The sequence below is a fragment of the Drosophila willistoni genome, chromosome 3R, assembly GCF_018902025.1.
Source record: "Drosophila willistoni isolate 14030-0811.24 chromosome 3R, UCI_dwil_1.1, whole genome shotgun sequence".
NCBI classification, from domain to species: Eukaryota; Metazoa; Arthropoda; class Insecta; order Diptera; family Drosophilidae; genus Drosophila; species Drosophila willistoni.
In genome coordinates, this window is record NC_061086.1 from 20,961,050 (window position 1) to 20,977,032 (window position 15,983).

At 37.8% G+C, this 15,983-nt stretch overlaps 4 protein-coding genes across 6 annotated transcripts; 1 reads left to right on the forward strand and 3 right to left on the reverse strand.

Annotated features, from left to right (window-relative positions):
* Positions 1 to 196: 196 nt before the first annotated feature.
* LOC6647252 (telomerase-binding protein EST1A) lies at positions 197 to 4,127 on the forward strand. 2 transcript variants are annotated; one of them, XM_023178532.2, is made up of 10 exons: positions 197 to 470; positions 535 to 947; positions 1,008 to 1,457; positions 1,524 to 1,900; positions 1,963 to 2,105; positions 2,178 to 2,313; positions 2,384 to 2,479; positions 2,537 to 3,349; positions 3,404 to 3,540; positions 3,600 to 4,127. In XM_023178532.2, exons 1-10 carry the CDS (start codon positions 329 to 331, stop codon positions 3,740 to 3,742), a joined length of 2,850 nt encoding a protein of 949 aa, XP_023034300.1. In that variant the 5' UTR covers positions 197 to 328; the 3' UTR covers positions 3,743 to 4,127. The 2 variants fall into 2 exon arrangements, with proteins under 2 accessions (XP_023034300.1, XP_002070448.2); XM_002070412.4 differs by having other exon boundaries at positions 2,181 to 2,313.
* Positions 4,128 to 4,171: 44 nt separating this feature from the next.
* On the reverse strand, positions 4,172 to 5,919 carry LOC6647251 (deoxynucleoside kinase). 2 transcript variants are annotated; one of them, XM_002070411.4, is made up of 4 exons: positions 5,652 to 5,919; positions 5,004 to 5,358; positions 4,663 to 4,933; positions 4,172 to 4,604 (listed from the first exon to the last, which is right to left on the reverse strand). In XM_002070411.4, exons 1-4 carry the CDS (start codon positions 5,683 to 5,685, stop codon positions 4,449 to 4,451), a joined length of 816 nt encoding a protein of 271 aa, XP_002070447.2. In that variant the 5' UTR covers positions 5,686 to 5,919; the 3' UTR covers positions 4,172 to 4,448. The 2 variants fall into 2 exon arrangements, with proteins under 2 accessions (XP_002070447.2, XP_046869487.1); XM_047013531.1 differs by lacking the exon at positions 5,652 to 5,919 and adding an exon at positions 5,502 to 5,519.
* Positions 5,920 to 6,536: 617 nt separating this feature from the next.
* LOC6647250 (1,5-anhydro-D-fructose reductase) lies at positions 6,537 to 7,839 on the reverse strand. Its single transcript, XM_002070410.3, has 4 exons — positions 7,712 to 7,839; positions 7,458 to 7,638; positions 6,711 to 7,398; positions 6,537 to 6,646 (listed from the first exon to the last, which is right to left on the reverse strand). Exons 1-4 carry the CDS (start codon positions 7,781 to 7,783, stop codon positions 6,598 to 6,600), a joined length of 990 nt encoding a protein of 329 aa, XP_002070446.1. The 5' UTR covers positions 7,784 to 7,839; the 3' UTR covers positions 6,537 to 6,597.
* A 594-nt stretch (positions 7,840 to 8,433) lies between these two features.
* On the reverse strand, positions 8,434 to 9,610 carry LOC6647249 (1,5-anhydro-D-fructose reductase). The gene is made up of 4 exons (XM_002070409.1): positions 9,539 to 9,610; positions 9,295 to 9,475; positions 8,545 to 9,235; positions 8,434 to 8,482 (listed from the first exon to the last, which is right to left on the reverse strand). Exons 1-4 carry the CDS (start codon positions 9,608 to 9,610, stop codon positions 8,434 to 8,436), a joined length of 993 nt encoding a protein of 330 aa, XP_002070445.1.
* Positions 9,611 to 15,983: the final 6,373 nt, after the last annotated feature.

The window sequence follows — 15,983 nt, forward strand, 5'->3', positions numbered from 1 at the left end:
GTTTTTGGTATTTAAGTGTGATTTTTAATATAAAAAAAGTACAAGTATTATACAGTAAAGCAGATTAAATTGAAGGTATTAAAAAGCGTTAATGGTGATCCAAAAGGTTATAGAATAACTAATATTCGATTTAAATTATTTATTTTCCTCCACCTCATAACGGCATAAGTTTAGCGTTGCCACCTGAGAACATTTTACATTGAGCATCAAGCGCTGCCAGGTCGATTTAGCTTCCGCAACACATTACTTTTTTTATAAATTCGACAGTTTTATTAAACAAAGGCTAATCAACTTAGATAAATGCAAGTGCAAAAGCATCGTTTAAAATATGAGTCGAAGGGCAACACAAGATCAAAATGATATTTCGCGAATCATTGGAACTCTACCGAAACGGCTGCAGAGAAAAATCGCTGAAAATGCTGAGGGAACCACAGCCACAACACCATCGATGACGACGACTTCAAGGCCAAGTAAGTTGTGGGAACTACAAATTTAATGCGAATGCGTAATAATAACAATTTCCTATTTCCGCAGTAACCATATTGACTAAGTCATCGTTATTAACATCGACATCATCTGTTGGTGATCAGGCAAAACCTTTGGTCAAAGTACCCATCCTACAGGTGAGCGAGCAAGGAAATAAGCCTAGGGACAAGGATGTAGCCATTCGATGTGTTGGCTCATCCAATTGCATACCAGGAATTCTTCGTGTTACCGCTCCCTCTGCGGCCTCCGCTGCAGTTGCTCATTCCGGACGTCGACGTCGTCGCCAGCATCATGTGGGCAAGGACAAAGAGCAGAAACCAATGTCACCATTGCCACGTGTGCGCCTTACCACCGATCATCCGGAATGGTTCGAGAACCTTCTAACGATGCCGCAAGATAAAAAAATTATTCAGTTGTACGATCAATTGATGGTATTGCAGCAGCGCAATCTTATACTAATAGTGAGTCATTTTATAAGCCATAAGCCAAAAGTCCTAACTAAAGCACATTTCATTTCGTAGAATTGGAAAAATTTTTGCTGCTTGCATGAACAACTTCAGGATTGCTTCAAGCGTCTTTTACTGGAGCAATTGAAATTCGTGTGCGAGCACAAAGTAGATGCCTTCTTTTGGAAATTGCTCTTTTACAATGTGAGAGAATACATGATGCGACAACATTCGGAGTTGGCCAACACTCACATGCTTATGCTTATGGAGCAGACAATTAAATTCTATCATGTTGGGTATGAGAAGCTAATGGTCAAGTACAAGGCCTCTTCCCGCTGCGAGAGCGCAGCCAAGGTGGTGGGTCAGCGACTTCTCATATGTCTGGGTGATCTAGCACGGTATCGGGCAAATCATTTGCAGACCTCTGATTACCTCGAGGCAGGCAAATACTATCAAAAAGCCCAAGAGTTGGTGCCTGGCAATGGAACGCCGTATAATCAATTGGCTGTTATTGCTATTTATCATGTAAGTCGAAGTATATCTCTATAATTTTATTGACATTTATTCATACATTTTGTTCTTTATTTGCAGCATAAACGCTTTGATGCTGTATATTATTATATGAGGAGTCTTCTGACCTCTAATTCTGTACAGACGGCTAAGGAGAGTCTTCTTGATTTATTCGATGAAATACGCCGTAAATATGATGACACCGAAATGAAGCAATCTCCAATGCATTGTGCATCTAATTCAACACCCAAAAAGACCACGAAGCAAATGCGCAAAGAGGTCTGGATCTATCCTGATGGCATACGTTGTTTACATCGCACCAATGTCAAACCCAAGATCAAGAACAAGGCCACGCCTGCCGAGGTAAATCGTTATGATGAAATGCCAACGGAGGAGCTATTGCTACGCATTCTATCGCTTTACTTGTACTTGATTGGCAAACTCTACACGGGCACTGAGTAAGCGAAATTATCAATTTGATTGATCATAAGAGCCTGACAATTCTATTTCCTATTTACAGTGTGGACTGTTTGTATTTGTTATTGAGGAAGTTCCAAATTCAGCTAAGTGCAGCTCTAAAATATGATAATCTATTAACACGTTCCAAATTGTTGAAAATGGTGGCACTAAATGTCTTCGTCATTGAGCACAATAAGCGCAGTAGTACGACAAAAACAACAACACAGATAACACAATCAACATGAGAACTAATGCTGTTTTGTTTTTCAATTTCAGCAGCACGTCGTGAGATGCGTTATCATAGCTTTAATTTTGCCAATTCATTCTTTGGACTAATGCTTGGGAAAGTGAATCAGTTGCTGAGTGGCATATTGGAAGAGTCTGTTGACTTTCAGTCTATATCAGATGAAGAGTAAGATGATCTATATAGAGAGAGATACTGTAGATTCCAGTTTTATTATTCTACTTATTTTTTATTGTAGGTTCACTCTGGTTAACACTTATCTTCAGTTTGTTAGAATTTATGTGCGTTGGCTAACTATTAATGTCAATCTATGGGAACCTGTGCGCACGGAGGAGTAAGTCCAATTTCCATTTGTTTCCTACATGTTTACTACATGTAAAGCTTATTTCAGGCATTCCTTCATCGATTGCTGGTTGGAATTGCAAACGCTTTTCGACAACATTGAATGCCTGAATGGCAAATTTCCCAATAAATTTGATCGTATTTGTTCAACAATCGTTCTGGATGAAGATGTCGTGCTGAGTGGCTTTGATCCTTTGGGCCGGCAGTGTGTTAGTCGCGAAGGCAATCAACGTGTTTCCGAGCGCAATCAGTTTTTGGAGCGCATTGCGAAAATTTCTGATTTCCAGTATGTTTATCGGGAGAACCAAAAGTCATTGCAACAGCCACTCGATTCGAGTTTCACCATCGAAGATATAAATGCCGCAATGAAAGTTGCACTTAATTGTTTCGATGTGACTGATGCAGCAGATGTCAATAACTGTCCAGTGGAACAAAACGAGAACGTGTGCGAAATTGAAGACACTTTGTGTCCTTCCATGGATGCTGATGTTTCGGAATTGTGCCGTCTGAAAAAGGAACTCGAGGCAAAGGCCAAGGTCAAGCAAATCTGTTCTATCCGTTTGGAGGAAATCCTTAAATTTGTCGACACCAAATTGTATATAGAGGTTCGTCCGCGTTACCTTTTGCCTGACACGAATTGCTTCATTGATTGTCTCGAGGATATTGAGAAATTGTCCATGGATTATAAGCGCTACACTCTGGTCATTCCGCTGACAGTTGTGAAGGAACTGGATGGACTTTCCAAGGGCGTCAAGTTGGATTCGAGTTTTAAGCAGACAAAACGCATCCATCATTTCGATGAAGTATCGACACGTGCCAAAAAGTCCATGGAGTTCATCAAGTCCGCTAAGAATAATGTGAAGTAAGTATTAAATCCCTCTTAGCTACAGTTTTAGTAATGCATTTTCCATTTTAGATGTGCTACCACCAAGGGATCTTTTGTAAATGCTTCCGTTTTTGCTTTGGTCGAGGAGGAGTATCTCTCCAACGATGACAAAATACTGGCTACTGCTGTTGCAGTCTCAAAAACAACTAGTTCAGAACAGTGCAGGGGTAAGATAAGCACTGATTATATCCGGAATACATATACAATATATATACTTTCCTTGCAGATGGCAAATGCTTTATACAAACCGAACTTGTACTCATTACCACCGATCGTAATTTACGCGTTAAAGCGCTGACACGTAATTTGGCTGTCAGCGGTTTGGATGAGTTTTTGCAATGGGCCAAGGATAGCAGTGAATCAACCTGAGAATCAATTGGGATTGTGACTTGTGGATTCGTCCTGGCAAATTGTTGATTGGGAGGTTCATCTACTTACCACCTGGGTTGCGTGTGAAACAAGCTAAAATTGTCTAACTTCATATTACACATGATGTGACTATGTATGTCGTGGTCAGCAATTCCTGACACACTGTCGTATGTATAACCAGAGAGAGGGAGAGAGACGTGAGTTATTCGATGGCTTGGCGTGGGCATAAACACAGGTGCGTTAGCTGATGCCCGGGTGACGTTTTTGTCTAACCAAACCATGTGGTCTTCCACATACAAAACAAGTTATTTCTTTTTCCGTTTCTTCAAATGTGCATTTTGTGACTTTCAGTAAAAAATAAAAAAAAATATTTGGATGCCATTTAGTAAATATGTTTTTCTCGATCAGTCGATAAGAAAGAAGACGACATTGGTTCTCAAGTAAGTGTATTGGACATTCACATTATTACAATTTGATCAATTACATACTAAAAATACAGTTAAAGAGGATATATAATTTTTGTCTAAAATTATAGAAGTAGTTAGTTAATAGTGTGTCAAATGCTATTGCCTTAAGTGTTCTTGCCACTTTGACGACCTTTACAACATTGTCCGGACTAAATGATATAAATGTATTTAAACTTATTATTAATATTCAGCTAAATCGCAAGCGGCGCGTGCCTCTAATGTGGTATGATATAAAAGTATTATCTGGACATTCTCTCTCGCTTGCTGGGCGACACCAAGACTGGCGATGGTTGATGCTGATGAGCTCCTGAGATGGCATCAAATATGCTTGTCTCTGACCTTTGGTATTCACTCAAAATATTCTCCAAATTTAAGTCGGCATCCAAGACCAAAACCTACAATGCAATGAATAAATTAACAGAATAAACACAAGCTGACCTGGCTCAAGCTTACCTTGCAAGTCTGTGGGCGCCTCTGATGTATAAGCCAATCCTCGTGTGACTCATGCAACTCCTGGAGATATTTAAGGGGTATGCAGCTCTCTTCAGAACGTGCACGTTGACGCATACGTTCGTAAACCACTTCGGGAGAGGTTCTAAGGTAGATTATGAGATCTGCTTGCACGTGAATAGACTGTTCGATGAACTTGTACCATTCTTGCAGGGTATTGTACATCCCCTGCTCTAGAGAACCATTGCGGAACATGTTCTCGACAAAGCAATACCTGCACGAGATAGACAAAAATGCGTCATTATCTATAAGCAAAGTGCATTCAACTCGCCCGCGCCACTTACCGCGCGCTATAAATGGAGCGCTCCATTATTTTCAGCTTTTTGTCAGTGATCTGTGTGTGGGCCTGCAGCATGGTCAGCGTGACATAAGACTGAAAAGGCATTGCCCATTTCTTGGGCTCCTTGTACATTAGCTCGAGAAGATTAACTCCATTCACATTGCGCCATTTCTCCACAGGTTCGGTTAGCAGGCAAACCTCGTCCCGATACTTATCAAAATGATTCAGAAATGTGGTTTTTCCACTGCCAATATTGCCCTCAATAAGTACAGTGAAGGGTTGCGTTCCTTGGGCATACTTGCGCCCGTGTGTCCTTGTGTGAGCTGCAGCAGTGTCCATTAGGCCAGCTAGACTTCGTGCTGCACAGTAAATTAAATTGGAGTTATTGCTAAATTTAATTAAAATTTTGCGTGTCTTGTCACGAGAACGGCAATTAGACGAAGCAAAAATTCAACTGTACGATGTGGCTGGCCAACTCAAGTAAAGTCTGATGCGCACTCACCCCCAACCGAGTCATTTGGCGCCGAAAATACTCAAAAAGGCGGGAACTCGCCATTTCTTTATATCTCCATTGTTATGTTTAGTAATACTTTAACAGCTGATCAACAGATGTTAAAATACAGACATAAATTGAGTTAATAATAGTACTTACATATTAATTGGGCTGCAGGATGCTGGTAAGCCATTCGAAAACGGAGAATTGAAAAACAAATGGACACAAAAGCAATTACGGATTCTGCATAGAGTTATGCAAGGCTTGTGTCTTAATTTTATTAATACAAAATCCTCTTAAGGATTTTAGAACTGCGGGTTAAACGAGAAGCAACTATTACCGGCCTTCTTATCCATATATATTTCACAATTTCGTCAAACTACTACTATTAATACACTAAGTCGCTTCCCGTGGAATAAACAATAACAATGCTGAAATGAGATTTATTTGGCCTCTCCGTCTGGTCACACTAATACTCAGCCCTTAGCACTTTCGATAACCGATAAAAATAGACATTTGCTCTGATAACCGATAATGAGCTCGTTCCCGCCAATTTCTAGTGTGACCGTCCCTCGCGACACACAAATTTTTGCTTTGTCTTCCCAAGTGTAATTTCTGTGGCCACCCTTGATTTATATAGGACAAATTAAATAAAGCAGTAATTGTGACCGAAACAATAAGTTTTCTGGTTATTTAAATACGCAACATTATAACTTTAAAGTTTGACTTAAAAAGAAAATCAATTTTAAATTAAATTTGACTGTAAATCCGTCAAAGTTCTTGTCCGAAGCCAAGTTTAGAAATATGTGTGTTTTGGTTTGTGTATTATAGTCCATGGGAAGCTTCTCCACAAAAACGCTATCCTGTCAACGTTACTAACAATGTTTTTAAAAATTTCTCCATGCAGATATTTAGTCACAGGCTTTGCAGATTTATAATTGGCCATAAGTTTACAAGCATCGAAAAACGGCTTATAGCCACTTAACCGTTGCTTGAATATTTACCTGAAATATTTAAACACATACACACAACAAAACACGGAACTTTATCTTATCAGTTTATTTATTTTTGTTGTTTAATTTTGCTTATTTATGCAATTCATTGCTTAATTGGTATATTGATTTTTGAAGGTAAACTCCGGGTGCCTTTCGATTCTGTAAATAAGAGAACTAAATTTAGTAGAGATCCAATAGAAAAGATACAAAATATCCATCTTACCCGTGGAAAATAGCCAAATCGCAAATGCGGAAGTTTCTGTCCAATGCCAAGAGTCTGTTTACCTCTTCTTTGGTCAATTCAAAGTCAAATATATCCAAATTCTGCCGCAGTCGAGCAGGATTCGTGCTCTTTGGAATGGTGGATAGGCCAGTATCAATGATCCAACGCAGGAGAACTTGAGCAGGAGTCTTGCCATGAGCAGCTGCTATTTCCTTAACCTCTGGAATTTCCATAAGGTTTGGTACTTCCCTCGTGATGCCACTTTTAGCGCTGAGGTTGACATAGCCCCTTGTTCCGAGAGGCGAAAAGGCTGTGACAGCAATGTTTTCCGCCTTGCAGAAGTCTATTAGATCTCTTTGTTGTAGATACACATGGTGCTCAATCTGAAGATTAGCAGGACGGATTTTGCAGTTGTTAAGCACACGCTGTATCTGCTTTATGTTGAAATTCGACAGACCGATCGACTTGGTCCAACCCTTCTCCACCAACTTTTCCATTTCCGCCCATGTGGCTACATGATCGGTTGTTGGGTCCACCATGACAAGGCCATCCTTGTCCTTTTTAATGCTACCATCTTCATTCGCGAACACAGTGAACGGCGTATGGATAAGGTACAAATCGACATAGTCCAATTGCAGGAGGCCAAGAGACTTCTTAAATGTCGATTCCACTTCGTGGGGACGATTCACTGCAAGAACGTAATGATTGGTTGGTTTCACTTCTCGTTATGGACATTTTACTACTTACATGTTAGCGGCAGCTTTGTCACAATGTACAGCTCCTCCCGCTTCACTTTTCCCGCATCTAGCCAACGTTTAAGGACTTTTCCAATGGCTCCTTCATTGCCATAACGGAGAGCTGTGTCAATATGGCGGTACCCCGCTTCCAGGGCTGCCTCAAGAGCAGTTTCGATTTCTTCATCGGAAGCCTGTGAATGGCGAACAGAAGAATTTTTGTTAGCTGGCTAAAATATAAAGAAAAGGATTTTGTTCTCTATTAACCTGCCAAGTTCCAATGCCGAGAACTGGCATTTTTTCACCATTGTAAAAGGTAAGGAACTTATTACAAGCCATTTTTTCTCTAATAATAACAGAACTGTCTGGATTGAATTGGCCAAACAAACTAAACTCTGAAAGAATTAAAGTGCGCAATATATAGGTAACATAGAAAGGGCCTGGAAAAATCTCTTTCACTTGCGTCAAATGATGAAATTGGTCAGGTGAGTACCAAGTGATTGATAACAAACTAAATGTTTGTAGATACTGAGTTTCCAATTTAAGCCTTCTTGTTTTTTTGGTAAGATTTTCAAATTTAAATTAAATTTTCCTCACCTGTTTCCCCCTGTTTAATTAATTATTATTAAATTATTGAAGCGCACACACCTGTTGAATTTGTTAATAAATTTGACAGTGCTGGAAAAAGTCAGCACAGTGTCATCGATACGTTATCGGCGCCCGCGGCGATTAATACCGGCTTATCGGCTACGAACATCGGCGTTGCCGGACTGCAAGTTTCTTTTGGCGCATATTTTAAACTGTTTTTGTGTTTAAATTCAAATTTTGTGTGTTTTATTTCGACGATAAAAACTAATGCCGGCTTGGTGGTATTTTTAAATTGTACTTAATTTCAAATATGAATTATAGTAAATTTTTGTATTTTGGTTTATCTTTATTTAACATTTTGTTCCCTATCTTAAAGGGATTAAATTTACAAGTTTACTACTCTACTTTGTGTACTGATTTTTAAACGTAAACTCCGGATGCCTTTCGATTCTAAAATTGTAATAAAAATATTAATTTAGCACTAACTTTAGAAAGTGTTGCTTTCATCTTACCCTCGAAACATGGCCAAGTCACAGATACGAAAGTTTCGGTCAAGTGACAATAGTTTATCCATCTCTTCCGCAGTCAGATCAAAATCAAATATATTCATATTCTCTCTTAAATGCTCAGGATTCGTACTTTTTGGAATAGTTGATACCCCAGTTTCAATGATCCAACGCAGTAGAACTTGAGCAGAAGTTTTATTATGAGCCACTGCTATCTCTTTAACCTCGGGAATTTCCAATAGGTCAGGAACTCTTCTTTGGATTCCGTTTTTAGCATTAAGCTTTACATAATTCCCTTTGCTTCCGAGTGGGGAACATGCCGTGACAGTAATATCCTCCGCTTTGCAAAAGTCTATAAGATCTCTTTGTTGTAGATACACATGGTGCTCAATCTGAAGATTAGCAGGACGGATTTTGCAATTTTTAAGTAAACGCTGTATCTGCTCTTTACTAAAGTTGGATACACCAATGGACTTGGTCCAGCCTTTCTCTACCAATTTTTCCATTTCCGCCCAGGTGGCTACGTGATCGGTTGTTGAATCCACCTCCACCAGACCCTCCTTGTCGAATTTCACGCTGCCATCTTCATTCGTAAATACAGTAAAGGGCGTATGGATCAGATATAAATCAATATAGTCAAGTTGCAAATTGGCTAATGATTTCTGAAAAGTAGTTTCCACTTCATGTGGTCGATTCACTAAAGAGACAATATTTATTTGTTTTAGTTGTATTCTATGGTTTTTAAATATTACTTACAGTTCAGAGGCAATTTGGTGGAAATAAATAATTCCTCACGTTTAATTTTTCCCGCATCAAGCCAACGTTTAAGGACTTTTCCAATGGCTCCTTCGTTGCCATAGCGGAGTGCTGTATCAATGTGACGATATCCCATTTCCAAGGCAATCTCAAGAGCTGTTTCAATCTCTACATCAGAAGCCTGTATATATTAATTTATATTTACTATGTTTATTTCTTAAGTTCTGTAAAGTTCTATATTAACCTGCCAGGTTCCTAATCCAAGTACTGGAATTTGTAGGCCATTGTGCAGACTCAATAATTCATTACAAGACATTTTGTATTTAACTTTTAATTGGTTCACTTTGCCTGGCCAATACCAGCTACTAGCAAATACTTGTCGTATGGCTTATTTATATACCAAATTTTTTATTTACGTTCAATGGCGAAATTTTTGTTTGGATATTTAAAATGTGCGACGTGTTTAAAAGTTATTTTTGTTATTCATTTTGGGCATAAAGAGCATATAAATATTTGATTGCACACAGATAACAGATATTAATAAATCCTTATCATAAGCTACTTTAATGCATGAAACTTATTTATATATATTTAAACTTCTTCACTATTAGTGATTTATAACTATTTTCCTATAAATTGAATTGCAATACAAATAAAAGTATGATACGAAGAACAATTGTTGAGATACATATGTATATAATACATATTTTTAAAACTAATTCATACAAATTAAACCCCGAAAGCGGTATAACAATTCTAAATCGACATAATTTCTATTAATTTCTATTAAAATTAACTTGCTTTATTATCCCTTATTTCCTATGATATCCAAATATTGGTTTTGAAATCTTTTAAAAAAGCTTTTACATTTAAAGTATTAGCTTTAGTTATTGCTCGTATAATTTTTGAGGACCTAAAACATTGCCCAATGCAAAAATTTTCGTGTTAACCTTAATAAATAATAGTTACTTCAACTAAGAAATAGATTGACTATGTAACAAATACATATTCCAATACCACTTTAATATCCTGGTATATAATAATAACAATTTATACAGGAAATCGCAATCATCATCATCAATCAAATGTAGAGTAACTGACTTAAATGTACAGGGCCCCCTCAAATGCGGAGGAGGAGGAGGAGACGGCAAAGGCAAAGGCAAAGTCTGTGGCTGGAAGCATTTATGACGACCATTAAACGGGTTGATTGTCGATGGCGTAAAATGAAAAATCGATGGAAAATGGCAGTTGCCAAAATGCCATACAACTCTAAGATAAATTTGAGTGTTCTTAAGTAGAGATACAATAATAATTTCCTCCATAATCATTTAATATTCATCTAATCAAATTTGCTACATTTTGTGCCCGCTGCCGGGGAAAGTCGTTGGCGTAATCGCACGTTTATGACAAGTGTTGTGCCTTTTGATGGAAGAACGATGTAGGCACGTTTCCATTTGAACTACTACAATGCGGAGCAGTTTTGGTTTCTTGATGAAAAACAGAAACAATTTCATTAGGCCAGGGATGAACAGGCACGCGGATGTACATTAGATATTTGATGAGCGTCGTTCAGCATCTTGCACAGTTAATTACTTTAAGTGTTTTATTTCCTTTGGCCAATAGTTGGTACACAGAATTTTTAGCCACCTGTCCACCGCCTTGAGTCGGACAATGAGATCTGCATGAAATCAAACAAGCTGACATGAAGCTCAGCTAGTTCATCATTCACGCAATCCCTTCATAAAAAAGATATATGATGTATAGTCAGAGGGGGAAAAAAAATGAAAAATCGAGTTGTGAGCATAGGAAACATTGTTTTCAAATTGAATTCCTAACAGGCTAATCGATCCTCGGGGATGGAGAGAGCGGTGGGCTGGGAACACGGACACGGCTTGGCGCTCGGCACGCACGGGCCCTTCTGTGCGCTTGGGGAATATGAATTTATATCTTTTAATCTGCGACAGCAACAATGACTACTCTTGTGTCCCTTCCCCTCTACCACTTCCCACCCACTCTCTTCTGTTACTACTATTACTGGTCCTTGTCTGGGCGACAACAACAAAAAAAAAAGTGAAATTAAGGACACAGGACATATTTCAACGATGCTGCGGCAGTCGAGTGAATCGAGTTCACTGCATTTGCCAGCCATGCTGTTTATTATCAATGTCAAGTGGGCCTTCGGGGGAATGTCATGGTGGTTGTGGACCTTTGCCAAGTGACGTCGTTGTAATTGCATTAAAATGCAATTCGAATTGCCGTTCGAATGTGCCAATTCACAGACACACAGACAGATATTTTCCCAGGCTGCCCATAAGTTGAGTGCGATTGAATGTAGGTGTCACATTCGCCTCCTTTCACACATCATCGCCTCCACATTGTATGTGTAGGCACCATGTGGAATTGCGTAAACTGTATTGATAGCTCCTTTCAACGTGTCCTTCTCTGATTGTCTCTCTTTGTGCGTTTGTGTGTGTGAGTGTGTTTGGGTCGACTGTTGGGGACAGTTGTTTGTGTTTTCGAGTTGCTGAAAAGTAAACTGCAAAATAGTTTCTGGTTTTCCTAAGTATTTGGCCCTCATCTTTAGTTTTTTTTAAGCAATCTCCAATCAAGACAGCACATTTTTAAGCCGTATGATTTCTTTTATTTTCTTAACAATTTTTGTAGTCCTTTTCAACATCATTTGCTTAAAATGTAATTTCTGGCTTATTTTTGTGCCAGAATCCTTGACAAAATTCGAAAAATCATTTCAGAAATTGGTTTTTTTAAACTATTAAGCAAATAAGAAAGACTCGAATCTTTCTTTTAAGTGGAAATATTATAAAATTAATTTCGGGGATTTCTTGAATCTACTTTTGATCAAATCTTTCACTTTTAAAAGTCTTTTATTTGTAACGGGCACGTATCCAGGTTGTTCAACTTCAGACTCCCTTCTGGAAACGGTTCCTTAAACAAAAATGGAAAATGGATCATTTATCAATACTATCTTTGACACAAAAAGGTTTGCCAAATTTTAAAGGCTTCACTTGTGTTTTAGTGAGCATTTTTCGATTGGACATATTTAAAATCCTTTCTGATTCGTTTTTGAGAAAACGTTGATATGTACCGTAAAATTGTATAATTTGAAAGAGTTCTTCATTTAAATTTACTCAATTGAGGTAAAACTACTTTCTTATATCTCAAACTAAAACCGTACGTGTTTGGATTTACGTCTTACAGCTTTATTCATTTGTCTAATATTTGAAATTAAATTGTGTTTTCACAAACCAAACTAAAACCGTAATTCATCATTAATAAAAACTTGATTGGGAGATCATCTGCTGCATATTCACACTCTGATAGAAAAAAAACAGCCAGAATAGATATGTTTAATTGATTATCCTGCTTGTAGTTTCATTACATTTGCTTTATAATTTTTTACCAGGCCGTGTATTGCTTCTCGTCAAGTACTTAACATATGTTGTAAATTTTCGGGGTCAGAGTTTTTGTCCATCTTTTTTTATCAAAATCAACTTCTGGGAAAATCTCAACACTTGCATGTTATCCAAGAGAGAGAATCCCTTAACCTTCAACCCATTCTAAAAACCTTGAAAGCCAAACTCCAGCCCTCGTTTGCATTCAACACTCAAAGAGTGAGATATATACAAGCGGATAACAATTATATTAAACAGCAAGCAAACAAACATTGATGCCGGATTTGTAACTGGATAGGCGTGTAACCACGAAATGGCAAGTCATCGGGATGAGGCCGAGGCAACAAAACACCCTTTCAATTAAATATTTGAAAACAACATTCGGCAATTATATACAATTGACACCAGCTGAAGAGGCGGAGGGTGGTAATTCCTCCCCTCATTTTTGTAGCTGTAGCTGCCACAGCAGAGGCAACTTCATCAATTTGAAATGTTGCCAAACGCGTGACTTGAAGGCACGCGCGTCAATTTCCGCCGGTTTCCGTTCTAACAGAAGCCGCAGGGATTTGAATAGACTCTGGAGGGGATGGGGCAGGCAGGCAGGCAGTCAGCCAGTCAGCCCGGCAGGTTCATAAACAACATCAACATGAACAGCAATAGCAACAACAAAAAGGACAAGTTGTGAGAGTTAAACATTAGTCAACATGAACATGACACAAGCCTCCTTCCTTTATGTCCTTATCCTTGCGTTTTTCACGTTCCACTTTTCGAGATGTCGTATGTCGTGGCCTTTTTGGTTTTATTTGCTTTTATATTGTTGTTGTTCTTCTTGTTGGCCCCATTCGTTTGTCATTTATTTTTATAGCCAGCCATTTATTTGGCCAGCAGAAATCAGTGGAGTTTCAGTGGATTGGTTGGTAGATATTTTAATATGCATTTGGGAGAACTTTGCCATTCATTGGGCATATACAAATGAGTTTTTTTTTTCTTCCTTGGTTTGTTTCAATTTCCACCTTGAATTTTCTCTTACAAATGCGTGAAAATTTGAACAACCGCTCTCTCTCCTTCTCTGGCTCTCAGTTGATGTGATATGGGAACAATTGGCCCGGCAGCATCTACTTCTTTATTTATGAGCCAGCTACGAATTTTGACTTGCCTCAAAACGAGGAGAAAACAAGAAAGAAAAATTACGCAAAAATCAAAATTTACCCTGAAGGCCACTTACACAAAGACCAAGTCCATGTCCGAGTTCAAATCCGTGTCCGAGACCGACAAAAAAAGGTAAATTTCTGTTGTGTGGCCAAATAAAAAATGCAAATGTTACATCCATGAAATGGACAATTGGGAATGGGAATAAGAATGGGAATGCCAATGGTCAAAAAGGAACAAATGAAATGAGATTCAAGTTGTATATAAACGAAAAATCTTGCACACTTGGCCAACTTAATTTGAATATTTGAGTAGGCCAAAAACAGCAAACTTAAACGTACATTTGAGATTTGTCGTCGTAACAAATTGCTGCCGATCTTCAGCCTTGATTAACTCTCAACTAGAGTTCTAATTAAATAACTTTCGTTTTAAAGGTGCTACACAAACTTCATGGCGTTTACTCTATAAAAAAGAAAATTTTCACAACATTACTCTAATGGAATTCAACATAAATTTTGTGTTTTTTTCAGACATTTTCAATTATTGATGAGACCTTTTCGAATGGTTTGAATGGAGCTCGTGGCTATAAAATTGAAATGTTGTTTTGGCCTCATCAAAGTCAGTTTGTTGTGTGTTCTTTTTTGTTTTTACAACATTTCATTGGCCGGTTATAAATTTTGTGTGTGCCGCTTTTGGCAATAAATACCAGAAAATAATGCTATCAAATACGTGTGCACGTGAAAGGTCCAAACTGTTGACATCTGCGGCGGAGTGATAAAAAATCAACCCTCCGTGTCCAATGACTTATCGGGAAAAAAATCTCTCTCACTGACCAGGCACTTTACACTTCCCAGCCCTCATCCCACTCTTCGGAAAGTTCTGATGTGATTTTGCACTCAATTTGAAAACAAACTTGATTAAATTTTCATGAACAAATTGCATGGGAAAATCAGTTACATGAGTTACCACTCTTTATCGGTCGAGTTCGTATTGCTAGTTCCAGAGTAAGTATCACAATAGAATTTGATGTCTCAATCTCAGCGCTCTATTGCTTTTAAAATCATGTTTCAATGAGCTTTGAAATTTTCACTTACAGTCGGTCATCGATTGTCACAATCCGTTAATGTGATTGTTGATAAGGGTTAAGACAAAATGACAAGAAGCTAATCGTATTTTAAAATTTTAAAATAAATCTTGACGAAAATTCAAATGTGTTAAAGGATTTCTTGTAAAGTTCTCAAAGAAAACAGATAAAATGTATGTATTTGGACTTTAATTGTCTGCCGCATCCAAGAAAAAGAGAAAATTGTTCAAATTGCTGTCCGTTAAGTATTTGCAATTACATAACATCGTAATAGCTCGGAAACATTCAAAATAAAGAAAAATACTTTGATACGGCTTTGTCCCATCTTTTCGATCTTTACTTTTAACAAATCAGTCGGAATTAATACTGAATTGATAGCAAAGCAGACCAAACAGACTACGATGTTAGCTTCCTAAATTTAATAAGATACAAAACGAAGTTATTTGCTTTCGATTAGTTTTCTTTTTACAACTAATAATAAGCCAACATAAGCTATAGTTGCTTTGTTGTTTTGTTGCTTCGCCATGTCTTTGTAGACTCCTTTGTATTGTTTTAATAGAAAATTATAATTTTGAGACTGCGATTAAAATTCATATTCCTAGTATACAATTCTCGTTAACATATTTAGCTGTAAATGCATTAGATTCGACAGAATGGTAATACGGGTTACACGATTAACAATTGGCTGAAATAAAAAGTATTGCCAGAGTAAAATAAAGTAAATAACAGTTAAATTTCAAATACAAAGTCAATTCCGTGTTAAGAGAGTACTGTTTAAATTGAAGTACAGGTGTGCTTGCCAATATTTAATGAGACGTGAGGTTAGATTAACTGCCCAAGAAGACTTGAAATAAGATGAATATTTTTCATGGTCACATTTAGTTGGGAATATTGGATTGTTTCTGAGCTCTTCCTCTAGGAGATAATAGTCCCTTCTGATTAACAAGACCTGTCGATTGAGAGATGATTTATAGTCAGTTATTGACAACCAAAATGCAAGTAGTCCACCCACGAATAAAGGCAATTCAATGTTCAACCGGATACAT

Excerpts from the sequence above, each read along its gene's own strand:
- LOC6647252 (XM_023178532.2), top strand. The coding sequence starts at position 329 with ATGAGTCGAAGGGCAACACAAGATCAAAATGATATTTCGCGAATCATT. Across the intron at positions 3,350-3,403 it reads TCCGCTAAGAATAATGTGAA|ATGTGCTACCACCAAGGGAT; the intron begins GTAAGTATTAAA and ends TTTCCATTTTAG. Across the intron at positions 3,541-3,599 it reads TAGTTCAGAACAGTGCAGGG|ATGGCAAATGCTTTATACAA; the intron begins GTAAGATAAGCA and ends CTTTCCTTGCAG.
- LOC6647250 (XM_002070410.3), bottom strand. The coding sequence starts at position 7,783 with ATGGCTTGTAATAAGTTCCTTACCTTTTACAATGGTGAAAAAATGCCA. Across the intron at positions 7,399-7,457 it reads GACAAAGCTGCCGCTAACAT|TGAATCGTCCCCACGAAGTG; the intron begins GTAAGTAGTAAA and ends ACGTTCTTGCAG. Across the intron at positions 6,647-6,710 it reads GATTTGGCTATTTTCCACGG|AATCGAAAGGCACCCGGAGT; the intron begins GTAAGATGGATA and ends TCTTATTTACAG.
- LOC6647251 (XM_002070411.4), bottom strand. The coding sequence starts at position 5,685 with ATGGCTTACCAGCATCCTGCAGCCCAATTAATAT. Across the intron at positions 5,359-5,651 it reads TCCTGCAGCCCAATTAATAT|CACGAAGTCTAGCTGGCCTA; the intron begins GTAAGTACTATT and ends TTTACTGTGCAG. Across the intron at positions 4,934-5,003 it reads CGCTCCATTTATAGCGCGCG|GTATTGCTTTGTCGAGAACA; the intron begins GTAAGTGGCGCG and ends TATCTCGTGCAG.
- LOC6647249 (XM_002070409.1), bottom strand. The coding sequence starts at position 9,610 with ATGTCTTGTAATGAATTATTGAGTCTGCACAATGGCCTACAAATTCCA. Across the intron at positions 9,236-9,294 it reads CACCAAATTGCCTCTGAACT|TGAATCGACCACATGAAGTG; the intron begins GTAAGTAATATT and ends TTGTCTCTTTAG. Across the intron at positions 8,483-8,544 it reads GACTTGGCCATGTTTCGAGG|AATCGAAAGGCATCCGGAGT; the intron begins GTAAGATGAAAG and ends TTACAATTTTAG.